This window comes from Hippocampus zosterae, chromosome 9 (genome assembly GCF_025434085.1).
Source record: "Hippocampus zosterae strain Florida chromosome 9, ASM2543408v3, whole genome shotgun sequence".
In the NCBI taxonomy this organism is placed as follows: Eukaryota; Metazoa; Chordata; class Actinopteri; order Syngnathiformes; family Syngnathidae; genus Hippocampus; species Hippocampus zosterae.
Genome location: NC_067459.1, coordinates 2693470 through 2711806, shown reverse-complemented (window position 1 = coordinate 2711806; position 18337 = coordinate 2693470). Strand labels below are relative to the sequence as shown.

Here is an 18337-nt window from a genome sequence, read left to right as displayed (position 1 = left end):
AAAACTGAGGAGCCATTTGGGCTCTTTTTAGTGAGCCGAGCCAAAAGAACCGGCTCTCTAAAAAGAGCCGGAACTCCCATCACTAACCGGTAAAGGTTTGAATCCATTTTAGGATTGTCCTGAATTTCAACCCAAAAGCCAAATATCCCAAACTTTTTGTGAGTAGTGTAGCTGTATTTCAAACTAGCTGGTAATGGCACGCACATTTAGCAGTTCACTTTCACTCATGGTCGATTGTTTCAAATGGCTGTCTTGAAGCCATCACTGCACTTTGTGTCACAGGTTTAAGTGCTGCTCCAACCATTTTTTGTTGTTAAATATTATAGCAGTGTTTACAATTTTTTTGCAGCTGAGTAGCAAAGGGCCTGCTGTGTTTCACATTTGGTTGAAAATCTGCACACAGGAATAAAAAGATTACTGACTAATACTGATGCAATGACCACAGCTGGAAACCATAGCCAGTTAATCTGGAAGCCAAATGAACCGTAACACCGGCACAGACCCACACTTGTGTCCTGCGAGACATCTCGGGAGAAAAGGGAGCTACAGTGTGCTGCTCTGGCAGTGATGGACGTTTCACTCCGTTTCACAATTGGTCAATGCCAATGGCAGAACGACACAGGGGATGGCACAATATGCAACAAGACGAAGAAAAATTCTGACATGCCAGACTTTCATTGTCATGAAGCGTCTCAGACACCAAATGACCAATCATTGAGTATGTCACACCACACGTGCTACAACACGTGAAGACAACTCAAAATGCATCCCACAAAGAATTTGTGAGCATTTCTGAAGGCTGAAAGGTAAATATAATAGGGAACAAACTTAACTGCTGTACATTTTGGAACACATTCAGAATGCAGAGTATGCACAAATAAAGCAGTGTATTCTCACCCAGGTCCAATGAGTCTGTATGTGGTCGGTAAGAAAAAGAGGTGCCTTTGTACACCTGTTCCAGTAGCTTCTCTTTCACCTGCGTGATGGTGTCACAGTCCAACACTTTCGAAGGTAGTGGCTGGCACTCATTCACTCCACCACCCTGCACCAGCACATTAAGTGTCTGCAAAAACAGAAAAAAAGAAGAGAAAAAAAAGTTGAAATGCATCACATTACGACAGGCATGCCCATTGAGGTCATCTTAAAAAGAAACATGAAATTGTACGGTTCCTGCTCACCAAGGTCTTGTACTCCACGTCTTCTCGTAACAGGCGGTTGTCATTGAGTGTGTATTTGGCTTTGCCCGTGACAGCATCAACCGGTCCTTTGTCCACCTGGTGTTTTATAGCCTTGAAAAGCATGTAAAGACACTCCCCTGCAGAGTCCTGTAAACACAAAGACACATCATTGGCTGTCTCATTCAAAAATGTTTTTGATTAAGAACACTCCGTCAAGTGCAAACACGCGCAAACAACAATACCAGTGTAACGTAATTGTCCCACTTGCATTGCTTAGTGGAGATAGTAATTGGTTGTTACTACCATTCTGTCATTTAACAATCATCGGCTGGAAGAGAACACAGCTACAGGAGTTTTTTTTTTTGTTAGTACTGTGCAAAACAATGTTCAAGACAGCGTAACTCTGTATGGCAACATACAATGACCCAGAGTACAAATACTTTAGGATTTTTCATTCCAGTTATATTTTATTTGGCTTTGACTTTCCTTTTTTAAATTAGAGTTACCTTTAATTCACTTTTAAAGCAGGTTTGTTAATTTTATTTTTTGGGAAATGCTTTAGTTTTAGTTTACCATATTTGCCGCTCTAAAAGGCGCACCTAAAAGCCTTCCACTTTCTTAAAAGCTCACAGCGCGACTTAAAATCAGGCGCACCTTGTGTATAGTCATTACGGTAATATGTCAACCCCAAAATGGCTCCTGCTAGAGACGTGCTTACAACGCAGAGTTAAAACTTAAGGCGATCGGTTTCGCAGTTGAATACGGAAATAGAATAGCGGCAAGAGAGTTCAACGTTAACGAGTCAATGTTATAACTTGCTGTTGGTTAAGTGAACTGTGTCACTGCTTTATTAAGTAAGTTTTATTGACATCTGATCCTCACTATATAAATCTGGGTGTAGTGTAGTGTGTAGTGCTCCATCTAGTGGATACATTGTAGATTGTGTAGATTGGGTCTTATAATGCGGTCCAAGATAAGAAAAAAAATTACAAAATAGGCCATTCATTGAAGGTGCCCCTCATAATCCAGTGCACCTTTTCGTGTGGAAAATACAGTAGTCTTCATAAGTTTTAGATGTTTTTTTTCAGTCACTAAGTATTGTATAATAAAGTAAAGTACAACTCTCAAACAACTTTTTGACGTTCCCTCTTCTGTACGGCTATACAGCAATACAGAACTAAAAAGAAATCTAAAATGAATGCTGAAAGCTCATTTATTATAAACCCTCGTAGTGCACCGCTTGCGATAAATGTAAAATGATGTATTTGAATCAAAGGCAAAGGCATTCAGAAAAACACGAGAGAGCTGAAACTTATGGAGGGGTTCTAAAATGGCCTAAATTTCATGACGTCACCGGCTGATAATTCTCAGGCATTGCAGCAATAAAAAAAGGTTTTGATACCTTAATCTTCACAATTTACATATTTTGCACCATAGAGACCCATTATAATTCATATTTTTTGAATGCATCGTAAACCTAATTTGTATACATGCATTTCACGCGATTTTTACGTCAATCGCTTTGTTTTCGCTTGGACAGACGTAAGCATGCCACATTGTTGGGTTGAGGTCATTCCAATTGTGCAACTTTTAGGTGGCGCCAGAGGATCGCAAATGAGTTTGCCTTTTTGCAGGATGCTTCAAACCAATGCATTTTACATGAACACGTCCGGTCGGGATTGTTAGTAGGGCTTGGTTGGGACCTCCAGACACAATTTTTTTTTCCCTTTTGCAAAAAATAAAGAATAAAAAAATCCCAAAGAACTAATAAAAACTATATATGTATGGATAGCACAGAAGTGTTTGAAAAAAAAAAAAGAATGTTTTTATAACACAAAATACATCATTACAAAAATTGTAAAATGCGTAACTTATGTCCTTTTTAATTTGGAGCACACAAGGGTTAATTGATGAAAACGAATAACAATTTCGCTGTAGTAGTTTGTTTTATGTAGTTTTGTTTTTTTTTGACAATTTTATTTTCATTTTGTTTTATTAATAACAATGTTTTTTTAATGTTAGTTTTGTTATTTTGTTTGTTTTTGTCCACTCAAATGACCTTGTGGCAATGTGTGTGCGCGCAGTCACAATCATTTACAAAGTGAGGATTTTTGACCACGTATGAATTGCTTTTAATTGCTCAGTTTTGGCGCTACAAAATTCGTGTACTACTCTGCGTCCTAAGTTCAAAAATCAAGACTTTGACTGACTCTGAGGAAATTATAGAGACAGATGGACATCCAGTTGGTCAGCAGCTTCTCCACTACTGTCTCGGTTCTGTCAAAGATAAAATAAAGTTAGAAACGCTTATGTGAATGACGACTTGAATTGACAACCTCCTTCTCACTCCCCTTACCTCCGCAGCATCAGTTTGGGGTTCTTGGCCACGTACTGCTCCACAAGGTCGTTCAAGAGGGTTTTCAGGATATCAGTGAAGTATTCCAGTTTGCCGTGCAGCGCTACCGTGAGTAAAGAGGCAACATAGGCACGATCTCGGGGAGAGAAAGTCCGCTGGCTTTCCAGGGTATGAATGAACTTTTGGGAGAAAGGTTATTTCAACATTTGATGAAACAAAGTTTGCTCAATGTAGAACTAGAAATGTGGCCTCCAGTACCTTGGTCAGGAAGAGTTTACTGTTGAGGAGGTTAGATAGTTGGACCAGACCCTGCTCCACTGTCTGTCTGCGACACTCCTGAACGTCCAGGTCTCGCCTCAGTGGTGACTCCCGGTGGCCAGGGAAGAAAATGCGTTCGGCGTACATCCGGTAATCAAGGAATGGGATGCCAGAGCCAACGAGGTCACTTGACATATCCATCATCTCTGTCATCAAGTCTGGGTCAGGATAAGCGTGCAGGAGTGAAAGATCAGACCATATTTCTTGGCAGATTTTATCTACAATATGTACATTGGGTAGAGATGAAGGACCGAAAATTAAATCCCGAAATTGTATAATTGAGTTTTGGTCTCTCAATGGAAGGCATTTTTACTCGTTCTCAGCCTCCGACGCATGCAGAAATTGTTTCTGCTGACAATGTAATGAAAAGAAAAGCTATCGGTCATTTTGTTCTTTTTTTTTTTCTTCTCTCGGTCTCGACCCACAAACGGTGTTGGTCTTGTCTCGGACTCAATGCTCTCCTGTCTCGATAATATCTTGCTCTCAGTTGTTGTGGTCTTCACTACAACACTACAACGAACTGCTGGACATCGTGTGGAACACCTTCCAGGCTCACCCGCTATAAATGAATACCGTATTTTCCACACTATAAGGCGTTTTGGAGGATAAGGTGAACCTTCAATGAATGGCCTACTTTAAAACTTTTTTCATATAAGGTGTGTACCGTATTATAAGGTGCATAGAATGGAAGCTACAATTATGCATTATGCATCCAGTATTTGGAGCTACGCTAAAAATGAATACAATACGATCAGAACATCGATCCATATATAAGGCGCATCAGATTATAGGGCGCCCTTTTGGGTTTTGAGAAAATTGAATGCTTTTAGGTGCGCCTTATAGTACGGGAAATATGGTACTGTGTCTGCAACAGGGATAATATTTATTCAATAATTTTATACCTTTCACACGCTTTAGACACATTTAAATCAATTCAAATAACTTTTTAAACAGATTTCAGATGCATTCGTGTACTCATTATGTTTAGGTGTTTTACTGTACTTGCTGCTCAATAAACAGCTGAAAAGTGCATCAGCGATTGCAGCAAAAAATAAATCAATCTGCTTTTTAGCAGTGGTGTGAATGATGTTTGCACTGGGCAACACTGTACGTTTCCCAGTGCAAAACACAATACAGTAGTCACCATTCTCTTCCTTACCTGTGAACTCCTTCTTGCAACGGTCCCTCACACTGGTTTCAAGGTTTTCAAGTTGAATCTGAACCTTTTTGTAGTCTCTTAAAGCCTGCTTGCTCTTTCTCCTGACAGAGAAAGACGACAAGAGGATGATGTAGGTTTCCATCTAATTATAGAACTCTCGTCAAGTTGACTGGAGATGGTACACTTCAGCGTATGGAACAAATTGCTCAGGGTTAAAGCTCAATCAAAACAAATGACTTAGGACTGCATGATGATTAGATGGCAAAAGTTTCGTATAAATGATTTTTAAATAACACTTTAAATCATAACCCGTAAATATAGAAAAATCACTGAAATGTGAAAGAAAATCACTGTGTTGCTTACATCTGGGAAACTGAATGACATGCCTCTTAGACCCCTCCGTGAGTCGTCACCTTACCGTGGTGGAGGGGTTTGTGTGTCCCAATGATCCTAGAAGCTAAGTTGTCTGGGGCTTTATGCCCCTGGCAGGGTCACCCATGGCAAACAGGTTCTAGGTGAGGGGCCAGACAAAGCACGGCTCAAAAGACCCCTTATGATGAGTAAAATTAATGGATCTCAGTTTCCCTTGCCCAGACGCGGGTCACCGGGGCCCCCCTCTGGAGCCAGGCCTGGAGGTGGGGCTCGTTGGCAGGCTTACACCCATGGGGCCCGGCCGGGCACAGCCCGAAGAGGCAACGTGGGTCCCCCTTCCCATGGGCTCACCACCCATGAGAGGGGCCAAAGGGGTCGGGTGCAATGTGAGCTGGGCGGCAGCCAAAGGCGGGGACCCTGGCGGTCCGATCCTCGGCTGCAGAAGCTAGCTCTTGGGACATGGAATGTCACCTCTCTGGCAGGGAAGGAGCCCGAGCAAGTATGTGAGGCAGAGAATTTCCGACTGGATATAGTCGGACTCCACACACAGCCTGGATTCTGGTACCAGTTCTCTCGAGAGGGGTTGGACTCTCTTCCACTCTGGAGTTGCTCACGGTGAGAGGCGCAGAGCAGGTGTGGGCATACTTATTGCCCCCCGGCTCAGTGCCTGTACATTGGGGTTCACACCGGTAGACGAGAGGGTTGCCTCCCTCCGCCTTCGGGTGGGTGGACGGGTCCTGACTGTTGTTTGTGCATATGCACCAAACAGCAGCTCAGCATACCCACCCTTTTTGGAGTCCTTGGAGGGTGTGCTGGAGAGTACTCCTGCTGGGGACTCCATTGTTCTGCTGGGGGACTTCAAAGCTCACGTGGGCAATGACAGTGATACCTGGAGGGGCGTGATTGGGAGGAACGGCCCCCCCGATCAAAACCTGAGTGGTGTTTTGTTATTGGACTTCTGTGCTCGTCACGGATTGTCCATAACGAACACCTTGTTCAAACATAAGGGTGTCCATATGTGCACTTGGCACCAGGACACCTTAGGCCACAGTTCGATGATCGACTTTGTAGTTGTATCATCGGATTTGCGGCCGCATGTTCTGGACACTCGTGTGAAGAGAGGGGCGGAGCTGTCAACTGATCACCACCTGGTGGTGAGTAGGCTCCGGTGGTGGGGGAAGATGCCGGTCCGTCCTGGCAGACCCAAACGTATAGTGAGGGTTTGTTGGGAGCGTCTGGCGGAATCCCCTGTCAGAAGGAGTTTCAACTCCCACCTCGGACAGAGCTTTTCCCATGTTCCGGGGGAGGCGGGGGACATTGAGCCCGAGTGGACCATGTTCCGTGCCTCTATTGTTGAGGCGGCCAATCTGAGTTGTGGCCGTAAGGTGGTTGGTGCCTGTCGTGGCGGCAATCCCCGTACTCGCTGGTGGACACCAGCAGTAAGGGATGCCGTCAAGCTGAAGGAGTCCTATCGAGCCTTTTGGCCTGTGGGACCCCAGAGGCAGCTGACGGGTATCGACTGGCCAAGCGGACCACGGCTTCGGTGGTCGCCGAGGCAAAAACCCGAGCGTGGGAAGAGTTCGGTGAGGCCATGGAAGCCGACTTCCGGACGGCTTCGAGGAAATTCTGGTCCACCATCCGACGTCTCAGGAGGGGGAAGCAGTGCACCACTAACACTGTGTACAGTGGGGATGGGGCGCTGCTGACTTCGACTCGGGACGTTGTGAACCGGTGGGCAGGGTACTTCGAAGACCTCCTCAACTCCACCAACACGCCTTCCTTGGAGGAAGCAGAGCCTGGGGACTCTGAGGTGGGCTCTCCTATCTCTGTGGTTGAAGTCACCGATGTTGTTAAAAAGCTCCTCGGTGGCAAGGCCCCAGGGGTGGATGAGATCCGCCCGGAGTTCCTCAAGGCTCTGGATGTTGTGGGGCTGTCCTGGTTGACACGCCTCTGCAACATCGCGTGGTCAACAGGGAGAGTGCCTCTGGATTGGCAGACCGGGGTGGTAGTCCCTCTTTTTAAAAAGGGGGACCGGAGGGTGTGTTCCAACTACAGAGGGATCACACTCCTCAGCCTCCCTGGTAAGGTCTATTCAGGGGTGCTGGAGAGGAGGGTCCGTCAGGAAGTCGAGCCTCAGATTGAGGAGGAGCAGTGTGGTTTTCATCCCGGCCGTGGAACAGTGGACCAGCTCTACACCCGTAGCAGGATCCTTGAGGGTATGTGGGAATTCGCCCAACCAGTCTACATGTGTTTTGTGGACTTGGAGAAGGCGTTTGACCGTGTCCCTCGGGGAGTTCTGTGGGGGGTGCTTCGTGGGTATGGGGTACCGAACCCCCTGATACGGGCTGTTCGGTCACTATACCACCGATGTCAGAGTTTGGTTCGCATTGCCGGCAGTAAGTCGGAATCGTTTCCAGTGAGGGTAGGACTCCGCCAAGGCTGCCCTTTGTCGCCGATTCTGTTCATAACCTTTATGGACAGAATTTCTAGGCGCAGCCGAAGCGTTGAGGGGGTCCGTTTTGGGGGCTTCAGTATTACATCCCTGCTTTTTGCAGATGATGTGGTGCTGTTGGCTCCTTCAAACTGGGCTCTCCAACTCTCACTGGAGCGTTTCGCAGCCGAGTGTGAAGCGGTTGGGATGAAAATCAGCACCTCCAAATCTGAAACCATGGTCCTCAGTCGGAAAAGGGTGGAGTGCCCCCTCCGGGTCGGGGAGGAGATCTTACCCCAAGTGGAGGAGTTCAAGTATCTTGGGCTCTTGTTCACGAGTGGGGGTAGGAGGGAGCGGGAGATCGACAGGCGGATCGGTGCAGCGTCTGCTGTGATGCGGACGTTGTATCGGTCTGTCGTGGTGAAGAAGGAGCTGAGCCAAAGGGCGAAGCTCTCAATTTACCGGTCGATCTACGTCCCAACCCTCACCTATGGTCACGAGCTATGGGTCGTGACCGAAAGAACGAGATCCCGGATACAAGCGGCTGAAATGAGTTTTCTCCGCAGGGTGTCCGGGCTCTCCCTTAGAGATAAGGTGAGAAGCTCAGTCATCCGGGAGGGGCTCAGAGTCGAGCCGCTTCTCCTCCACATCGAGAGGAGCCAGATGAGGTGGCTTGGGCATCTGATTCGGATGCCTCCTGAGCGCCTCCCCGGTGAGGTGTTCCGGTCATGTCCCACCGGGAGGAGACCCCGAGGAAGACCCAGGACACGCTGGAGAGACTATGTCACCCAGCTTGCCTGGGAACGACTCGGGATCCCCCGGGGAGAGCTGGAAGAAGTAGCTAGGGAGAGGGAAGTCTGGGCTTCCCTGCTAAAGCTGTTGCCCCCGCGACCCGGCCCCGGATAAGCGGTAGATGATGGATGGATGGATGGATGGATGCCTCTTAGATATTGCTGCATGCTACAGTACGTACCAATAATAAAAAAAAGTCACATCTGTGGCTCAAGTATCAAGTCTCCACCTGTAAGTCTCAAGCAAGTCCTGGATGACTTTATCTTGAGCAAGTCTAGTCACAGGTTATCGCACAAGTCAAGTCCCATGATCGGTCAAGTTACTGCATTAGTGCAGTTTTATCTAGTCTTCGGCATTAGAGACCAATAAGTTCCAATGAGGGATTTTATTGGCCAATTTATTTCACCTGTAAGTATAACGAAAGATAATGCGCTTCAATTCAGAATCATTTTGTAGTTTAATGAGAGTATAATTTGCGGCTTGTTGACACAAGTTTTTCACACTTGCTGTCAAAGTCCACATCCAGATTTAGGCATTTATTTATTTAATTTCTCCAGGAAGGGTTTAACCTGACGCGCGTTCCGTCTTCGGTGTGAAGTCTGCCAGACAGCCACAAAGCTTGCAATGCCTTCCCTGGATAAAATTTTTAACCAGCACAGATTAAAAAAAATGGGAGAATTTGCGAGCACAGTGGACGCATTGTCAACTCCTGAGCATTCAAGTCTGTCATGTCTCAAGTGAAGTCAAGTCCGATTTCTAAAACTCTCAAATCCAAATGGAGTTGTCTTAAGTTTTTGTCAGGTAAAGTCACAAGTCAGTCATAAAAACGGGGACTCAAGCTCTCTCATTTGTACAGTGCTACATATGTTACAGCTGCTTTCTACCAATTCAACGACAAACCTGTAAACAAGTACGATGATAAGGACAATGAGTGCCACAATGGATGTCCCGACTCCGACTCCAATCTGAGCCTCCAGGGGAAAGGTGGCCAGGCTGAGATCGTCATACTGAACCTTACCCAGGGAGAAGTTTAAGTTTCCCATATGGACCTGGCAAACGTAAAACATTAATGATACCATAAGAGGCAAATTACATGAAATATTGTTGCTTGACAGGAGCTTTGATTTTCAAAAGAATTTGATGTATGATCAAAGGATTTATGGAGGACTCACGGTGAATTCGGGCAGGTTGTCCGAACCCTCGCGTTTCTTGCCATTAGTTCCGGATGCAGGCTGATGAGGTGGCGGTTCACAATACAGATGGTTTCGAGTAAGTGTCTTGACAGCACACACACCTTCCCCGATTAACACAACCACCTCTTCCTTGCTGATGGCCAGGTCGAGATTTTCTCCCTAAGAAACACATTAATTGTAATCGGGTGCAAATGGGCTTTTTGTGCTAGGGGTTGGGGTTCTTGTGGGTCAAGCTTAAAAAAATAAATAAATAATTGAGAGAGAAAAAAAAAAGAGAGAGAGCGAGAGAGAGAGAGAGAGAGAGAGAGAGACTAAGAAGCCACTGTAGGATTCTTATTTAAAATAATGGCTAAACAACAACTATTGAAAAAATGGCTACCTGATCAACATTCATAATCCATGAGGAAATCGTTATTTGTTGCGAATGCCAATCACCCAATTGTGTATGAACTCAAATATAAACAACACATTTATATCAATAATTAATGTAAACAAAAAAATAGAACTTCGCTATTGCTGCCAACCCCACACAAAAAAATGAGGCATTGTCTTTTAAAAGAAGACAGAAAAATCTAATTTGACAGATATTTTTGAGTACATTTCAATTCAGCCAGTGTTGAGTACATTCTACATGATAATTAAATCCTACGGTGAAAAAAAATCTCCAAAATTTTTTTCTCTCTTTCCTCTTGAGCAAAGACCGAATTCTTTACAGTGTGAGGAGAGGCGCACCCATGGCAACAGTGTTTAAGTGCCACAGAGAATCAGAATTGAGAGCGTGTAACACCATACCCCCAAAGTTGCATAGTCCCAGCGATTCCCGGTCTTACAAAAATACAGCAAAATGTGCCACTATGGTGTTTATGCGAGAGCAGATGCCATGAATTCTATGTGGACCTTGTCAGATTCCTCTGCCCTGGTGAGTTGGGGATCTGATATCAGGCAGAGGGGTGACTAGAAATCCTATCCAAATGTACAAATTCCGATGGCCCAGTTTGTCCTATGTAATTTCAAACGCATCAGTAATTTAGTTTAACATAAGTAATGCAGCCTCTGTTTTATGTGAGATTTTGTCACCTTGTGCGGTGAAAGTGGAGGAGACAGATCTTGGTCATCATAAATCTTTCTGTACTCATTCCTTCCGCTGAAGCTCTGATTAGTTTTACAATAATATCATACCGTGGCCTTAATACTGAGAAGATCATTGTGAGATTTTCAGAACGATTTGCATCCCAAACAACTTGTCTGTCAAATTTTTAATTAGCAAAACTTGATTATGTGTGAATTTGGTCACGTGCAAAGCAATTACTATCAGTGGAAAAAAAAAGGATCAAAGTTGTACCAGTTTGACGTCTGACTTCAGCTCACGCAAACAGCTATCAGCAGTAAGTTACCTGGCATACTATATATTGTCACAAATAGCTTGCTATGAATAAATAGTGACAGTATCTCTTTATATTTAACTTCAAGTTATCTGACCTCAAGCTGGATGAAGCTGCCAGGATTGTAGCGATATGCTTTCAGAGGGTCCTGCTGATTTAGCGGGTGCAGGACAGGGTTGGGCTCATAACTGAAGGCTTGTGGGTTCACAGTGCTGACATCAAAGCGCAGGTTGTCAAGAAGAAACTCCACAGTGACCTTAGACCCCCAAACTGACGAGTCCACCATAGGGGATCGGCACAGGATGAGGGAAGAGGAATTTACCTCACAATGTTCTGCAAACTGATACAACGAAAAAATAAAATAAAAAAAATAATTACTGCCACATTTTGCTCGCAAAGGCGCATGCATGTGTCTATACACACACACGCGCGCGCGCACACGCACGCGCACACGCACACGCACACGCGCGCACACACACACACGTACACACACACACACACACACACACACACACACACACACACACACACACACACACACACACACACACACACACCTGTTTGACAGAGCACAGCATATCTCCAGGACAAAATGGGCCAGGAAACATTTTGGTAGAACTGCTTCTGCGCTTTTTCCTTCCTCTACTCCTATTTTTCTGGATAGAATCGTCGGGTGACACAGTCACAACCATCTGGGGTTCTTGCACTACGTCCAGGTTGTGGCCCCACACATAGATCAGTCGACCACCACTAAACAGGAGAACGATAATGTAAAATTCCCATCTCTTCAAATGACAGAAATGAGCAGCTTATCAGGGGAAACAGTTAAAGAAGAGCGACGAATGACTTATTTTTGGACGTACCTGAGGAAGCTCTTAGCTGGCTTTGAGTGGGTGATATTGGGGTTGTGAGTGTAGTAGTAAGATGAGCTGTGAAGGTAGCGTAGGCTGCGGCCATAATGCAAAGTGACCTGATGATTTCCAGTCTTGTTGCTGCTACCTGTCACACATTGAAGACTGGAGCTTTGAACCTCTGACACCCTGAGGAGGAGATACACAGGACACTCGATTGATTCTCACAACTGCAGAACCAGTAATAGTCACCATTTTACAACTGCATATTTGTGTTTGCCTCACATACAATATGGGAGCAACAATATTATAAGTATTATATGTACCGTATTATCTCCACTATAAAGCGCTTCGGATTATAAGGTGCAGTTTGGCCTATTTTAAAACTGCTTTCATATATAGAGCGCACTGAATTATAAGGCAGATAGAAGCTACAATGTGGCTGCGGTTGTGCGATGGATCCACTGGATGGTGCTATGCTACTGGAATATAATACAATACAATATAATACAGCTTTATTTATACAGAGCCTTCAAAACTGCTGCAGCTGTAACAAAGCCAGTGGAACTGGTCACAAACATGGATATGAAACATATAAATACAAATGGCATTACAAAACAATAAATAAAAGACAAAGGTGATAAAGACAATTGATTCAACAAAAAGGCACACAAGCCTCGTGTGCTCACGTACACAAGGGGCTAAATATCCTCAGAAGTCTTGCTTGTCTCCTTCTTCCTCCATTGACTCAGTAGTTAACTTTGCTTTGGTATTATTTTCATTTCATAATAGCTGCGCAGAGCTCACAAAGTAATTGTCTGTTTGGGTGTGTGTTGGCCAATGCATATGTCAATTAGTTTCGGGCAGAATCCTCTTAGGTTACAATTGGTTCCTGCTAATAATCACCACTAGATGGTATAGGAACACTAACAGGGAAAGAGCTCATTGGGGAATGTAAAGCGAGGTCCAGTCTCTTTATATTCGGCGGATTATAGGGCCCACTGTTGGCTTTTGAGAAAATGTAACGCTTTTAGGTGCGCCTTATAGTGCGGAAAATACGGTACATTGTTGTTGTTGTTTTTTTTTTTTAAGCAATGGGTATTCTACTGTATTATCGGACACTATGGTGCACTCAAAATCCTTCAACTTTCCCAAAAATTAATGTGCCTTATTTGTGGATGGATGTTGGCTTTCAGTTGTTCATCTGGAAATCAAATTCCTTCCAATTATGTTTGCATTCTCATCCGCTTCCAGACGCGAGAAGGTGTCCATGATTGCGTCAGGCCGGAACGAGAACTACTTCTTGTTTCCATGTCTAAGAACAATGGGAAATATCGTCATATTAGCCTAATATAGGGATCAGAGTGAATGTAAACTGATCATTTCTGGCTGCACGTTTCCAATGTTACCATTGTCTGGAAGCTGTGACCATTTTTTTTTTACACTATGACATTGAATTTAAAGCACCTACTGCTAAAACTTTTAGTAGTACAACCGTAGTGAAGAAAACACTTTATTTGGGGTGGCGATAGTATTTCTACAGGTTATACAGGGTGTCCATAAAGTGTCTTTACCATTTCAAAAATGTATTACAAATGCAATTGATTAGATATTTTATTCAGATTTGTTCTATTGTATTCAGTGTTTATTCAAGTTTTTTTAGGACATTGCATTTGTGGTGTGGGATCATGTGCAATCGAATAATTGGTCCATTTTTCTTCAACGAGACATCAATTTCTGCAAATGTTTACCATGGCCTTTTAACTGAATATGTGGCATCACAAGTGAATGACCTTCAACCAACCATCATTTTTCAGCAAGATGGTGCACCACCACATTGGGGGATGCATGTTCGTGGGTTCGTCAATCAAACATTTCCAGATCGGTGTATTGGGAGAGATGGGCCCATTCCTTGGCCGCTAAGTTTACCAGATATGACTCCCCTGGACTTGTTTCTATGGGGTTATGTTAAAGATATGTCATATCGAACAAAGATAAGGGACATTATGACCTGAAAGCAAAGCACTAGTGATGCCATTGCCACAATTGATGAGGCTATGCTACAGCGAACTGGGCAAGAAATCGAGTACCGTCTTGATGTGCTCCATGCAACGAATGGTGCCTATGTCAAACTGTATTAAAAGAGGTAAAAAAAACCCTTTAATAAACGCTGAATACAATACAACAAATTTGAGTAAAATATCTAATCAATTGGATTTTTAATACACATTTGAAATGGTAAAGAAACTTTATGGACACCCTGTGTCATGATCCTGTTTTGGTCTGGCCAGCAGGTGGCATTAGCGGACTTCGGCACGCACCTGCTGCCAATCTATAATTTGTGAACTCTGTATTTAAGGTCTCTTCTGCACTGCACCAGTGTCGGAGTATTGTTTCTGGTATTGCTATTCTCGCTGCTCATGGACTATTTTGCTATTGACCTCGTCGTGTTTCGAGTTTTGCAATTTCGGTGCACCTGCTTTTTGTAAGTACGATTTTGGTTTTGTGATTTGGCTTTACGTTCGCGTGTATTGTTTTAGTTTGTATTGGTGGTCATTAATTTTCTCCATTGCCTTTTGTGCAAGCGCTTTTTGTTATTCGTTTATGTTCTCTCTGGTCCTTGTTTTGATCAGCGCTTTATGTTACCTCTTTGTCAGTGCGATTATAAGCATTAAAACCTATTTTTGTTACGGAGACCTTGTTTACGTTTACGTTTTGGGGATCCAGACTTAACTCAGCTTGTCCGAGTCGTGACACCCTGTAGTTTAAAGTAAAATAAATATACTGAATAAAGTACCCGTCTAAACCCCTACCAAAAAAATTACGACATATTTTATTTTTTTCAAACAAGTAACGGAAGAATTACTTTCTCTGGTATCGCATTGTGAATTATTAATTAATCAAGTTCAATTTCAAATTCAATTATTTTTGGGGGAAAGTAATTAGCAACTATAACGGGGGTTCTACATTAAGCCTTTTTGGGTGGTGGCTCAACAGGGTTCTGCCAGAGCTAGCACTGGCCCTGTAAATATATTTTTAAACACCTTTTTTAGTCGGTCCCCATGTATGTGCATTTTTTTTATATATATATCATTCAAAAAAATTTGACAGTTGAAAATATTCAAATGAAAGAAAAGACAGTTGGATCAGGTAAATTTTTAGGAAATATTTGAGGTTAAATTAAATAAATCATAACTCAGTCATTTCTAGACTGATTTTTACTTCACTTAAATTTTTTTGTCAACAACAAATGTCTGCTACAAGTACAGAACATGCATTCTTGATTTTTATTTCTTTAAGACAGCTGGGACAGGCTCAAGCATGCCCGCAACCCTTGTTAGAATAAACAAATTAGATATTAGATTGATAGACGGAACCTATAAGGATGTTAATCCTTGTCACGTTTCTGTGTTATTAGGGGTTGAATGTGTCATATTTAACCATCGTAATTATGATGCACTTGTTGTTTTTTTTAAATGATTTGTGGTTGTGTGTAAAATGATGACATTGAGGTCAATTCCTATCATGATGGTGGAAATACGGTATCAGTAGCCTTGTAATCTAATATAATTTGATACATGTCATCAATATTCCCTCTCATTTTCCATGCGTCTGAGGATACACACAAACTTCCCTAAGCATTCCTTGGACCCCGGTGAGGAACATCAGACATGCACACAGCGGCTAAACCAGTATGACACCTGTCCAAAACTTGTGATCATAAGTTATGTATGTATGTATGTATGTATGTATGTATGTATGTAATGTATGTAATGTATGTAATGTATGTATGTATGTATGTATGTATGTATGTATGTATGTATGTATGTATGAATTCAAATCTCCTTTATATCAAAATAGAACATATCATTGAATCAAAATTAACTAGATTGGCCCATGTTTGTGACTTTTATATTCACACAAAAGTTATTTTAAGCATAATTAAGGAAGCCAATCTGTATGACTGTGGTCCCACATTGTCCAATCATTAAGCAATGGAACACATACAACATTTAGTAAAACACAAAACTTCCGAGCCACCTGACTTTTGAAATGCACGATAGAGCCTCATTCAAGGGGCTCTTTAACTATGTCAATAATTGGACTTCCTGAATGGAGCAGTCTGCGCATCATCTCTGGTGAGTGTGAGCGAATGTGTGTCAATCAAACTACCGTAGAACAACTAAGCACGCACTCTTGGTCGCACGGCTGAAACTGTAATGGGAGTGGGAATAGTGTGGTGTCCTGTTTGTAGATTAATATTAGAGTGAGGTGGAAATTAAGGAATGAGTGTAGAAATGTCATGTGTGCGTTGTGTGTGCCGTTGTCAACGTGTGCACTAATAGGGTGAGAAAAGTGCACAATTGCTCATGCATGCACCTTAGAGGGAACATTGCATGTCAGAATGATAAATGCACCGTTGATATTCTGCTCATTAGCTTATTAGGCAAACATGAGAACCCTGCAACTATTGTAAATGGTTAGTAGACTTGAATACAAGAATAATTGGCCAATTCATTGGTCAGGCCCTAAAAATTTGTACTGGTGCCCCAGTCACCCCACCATGATTTAACTTCATGCCTGATAAATGCACTATTGATATTCTGCTCGTTAGCTAATTAGGTTAACATGAGAACCCTGTAATTGTTGTAAATAGTTAGAATACTTGAACGTAATAATAATTGGCCAATTCATTGGTCGGGCCCTAAAAAACTGTATTGGTGCCCCAGTCGCACCACCATGATTGAACTTCAGGCAATCGGGCCACCGTTAATGTCAAACCCTGCATCACTAAGAACTTTTTAAACCACTCACATGTCACAGGGCACTCCACCCACGGAGACGGAGAGGTTAGAAGGACGACCTGTCAAAAGGTTTCGGCCAATGATTGTCAGAGTTGTTCCACCAGCTTTTGGACCTCTTTCAGGCAACACTCCCATCACAAATGGATCCTGGAGGTTCAGACATGATATGGAAAAATGATTATTATTCTAGTTTTCAAAAAAGAATGAGCTCAGCATTGACTGATTTCATCACCCATTTGAATATATAATATATAATCAGTGCCGTTGTAGAAGGTCCCTAGTTTCTCCAGTTACCCCACCCAAAAAATAGCCAAGTAATTTTGGGGAAATTCTTTGACCAAGGACAGGGGATTGGTCCCTGCCTATGACTCGGCAGGGATGCATTAAACAGAGCATTTGCTGTACATTAAAAAAAAAAATTCTCATTACCTGAAAGCTGAACATTTGTTTGGACACGCCAAACTCTCCACCGCTCACTTCAACAGACACATGTCCCAACTTCTCTCCTTTACTAGCTTTAGTTCTGCAAACAATCCTGCAAGACAGAATCATCAAAGATGGGAAAAGGGGACTTGTAGTTTTGTATTTGAGTGCAAGTACAATTACTTGTGTAAAAACAACATTGGTTAAAAAAAAAAAAAAAAAAACATCCTCAAGTAAATTAGTACAGGCACTGAAATTTACCTGAAGAGCAAAAGTCAAGTGTTTTTACCAGGTGTTTCCTCCTCACATCATATAATTTCAAGGTTTTCCAACTTGAAATATCATCACTAAACAAACCCTTACACACCTGACCCAGGATAGCTTTCTAAAATATAATGTGACAAATCATGCAAGTTGACCCATCTGTCAAGGCACCATCTGAGTCCGCTGCATGATTTGCTGGCGAATGCGCAGCAGGTCAGCCATCTTTGATCCGCTAACTATTGCAATGATACTTGGACAAAATACATACGGTGGATGATGCCTGCATAGTCTTATGCACTCGTAAATGATTACATAATATCTATGAAAGATATCTTCCTCAAGGGGAACATTTTCAATAGGGTACCCCACTTCCAAAGGGCAGTTTGGGGAGGAGAAGCAGAAGGGAGCAGAACACAGCTAATGAGCTTTAAACAGTGGCGAACACTCAGGGCCAGCAAGGCCTTCTCTGCTGGCCTAAACATTCATAGAATAACATACATTTATTTTGTTATTTTATTTTTATAAATATGTACATCCATCCATCCATTTTCTGGACCGCTTAATCCTCACTAGGGTCGCGGGGGGTGCTGGAGCCTATCCCAGCCGTCTTCGGGCAGCAGGCGGGGGACACCCTGGATCAGTTGCCAGCCAATCGCAGGGCACACAGAGACGAACAACCATCCACGCTCACATTCACACCTAGGGACAATTTAGAGCGTCCAATCAGCCTACCATGCATGTTTTTGGAATGTGGGAGGAAACCGGAGCACCCGGAGAAAACCCACGCAGGCCCGGGGAGAACATGCAAACTCC

The 18337-nt window shown here is 43.2% G+C and overlaps 1 protein-coding gene across 2 annotated transcripts in view; it reads right to left on the bottom strand.

The window, feature by feature from the left end:
- plxnb1b (plexin b1b) overlaps positions 1-18337 on the bottom strand; it is a 211945-nt gene that overhangs the window by 23959 nt on the left and 169649 nt on the right. For both annotated transcript variants that reach the window (XM_052074990.1, XM_052074991.1), the window contains 13 exons: positions 17267-17372; positions 16848-16984; positions 12045-12221; positions 11739-11931; positions 11279-11521; positions 9779-9958; positions 9507-9655; positions 5012-5112; positions 3793-4010; positions 3535-3713; positions 3389-3455; positions 1179-1325; positions 898-1063 (listed from right to left, as the gene is read on the bottom strand). In XM_052074990.1, coding sequence (XP_051930950.1) covers positions 898-1063; positions 1179-1325; positions 3389-3455; positions 3535-3713; positions 3793-4010; positions 5012-5112; positions 9507-9655; positions 9779-9958; positions 11279-11521; positions 11739-11931; positions 12045-12221; positions 16848-16984; positions 17267-17372 — 2063 coding nt within the window. The remainder of the gene's footprint in view (positions 1-897; positions 1064-1178; positions 1326-3388; positions 3456-3534; positions 3714-3792; positions 4011-5011; positions 5113-9506; positions 9656-9778; positions 9959-11278; positions 11522-11738; positions 11932-12044; positions 12222-16847; positions 16985-17266; positions 17373-18337) is intronic.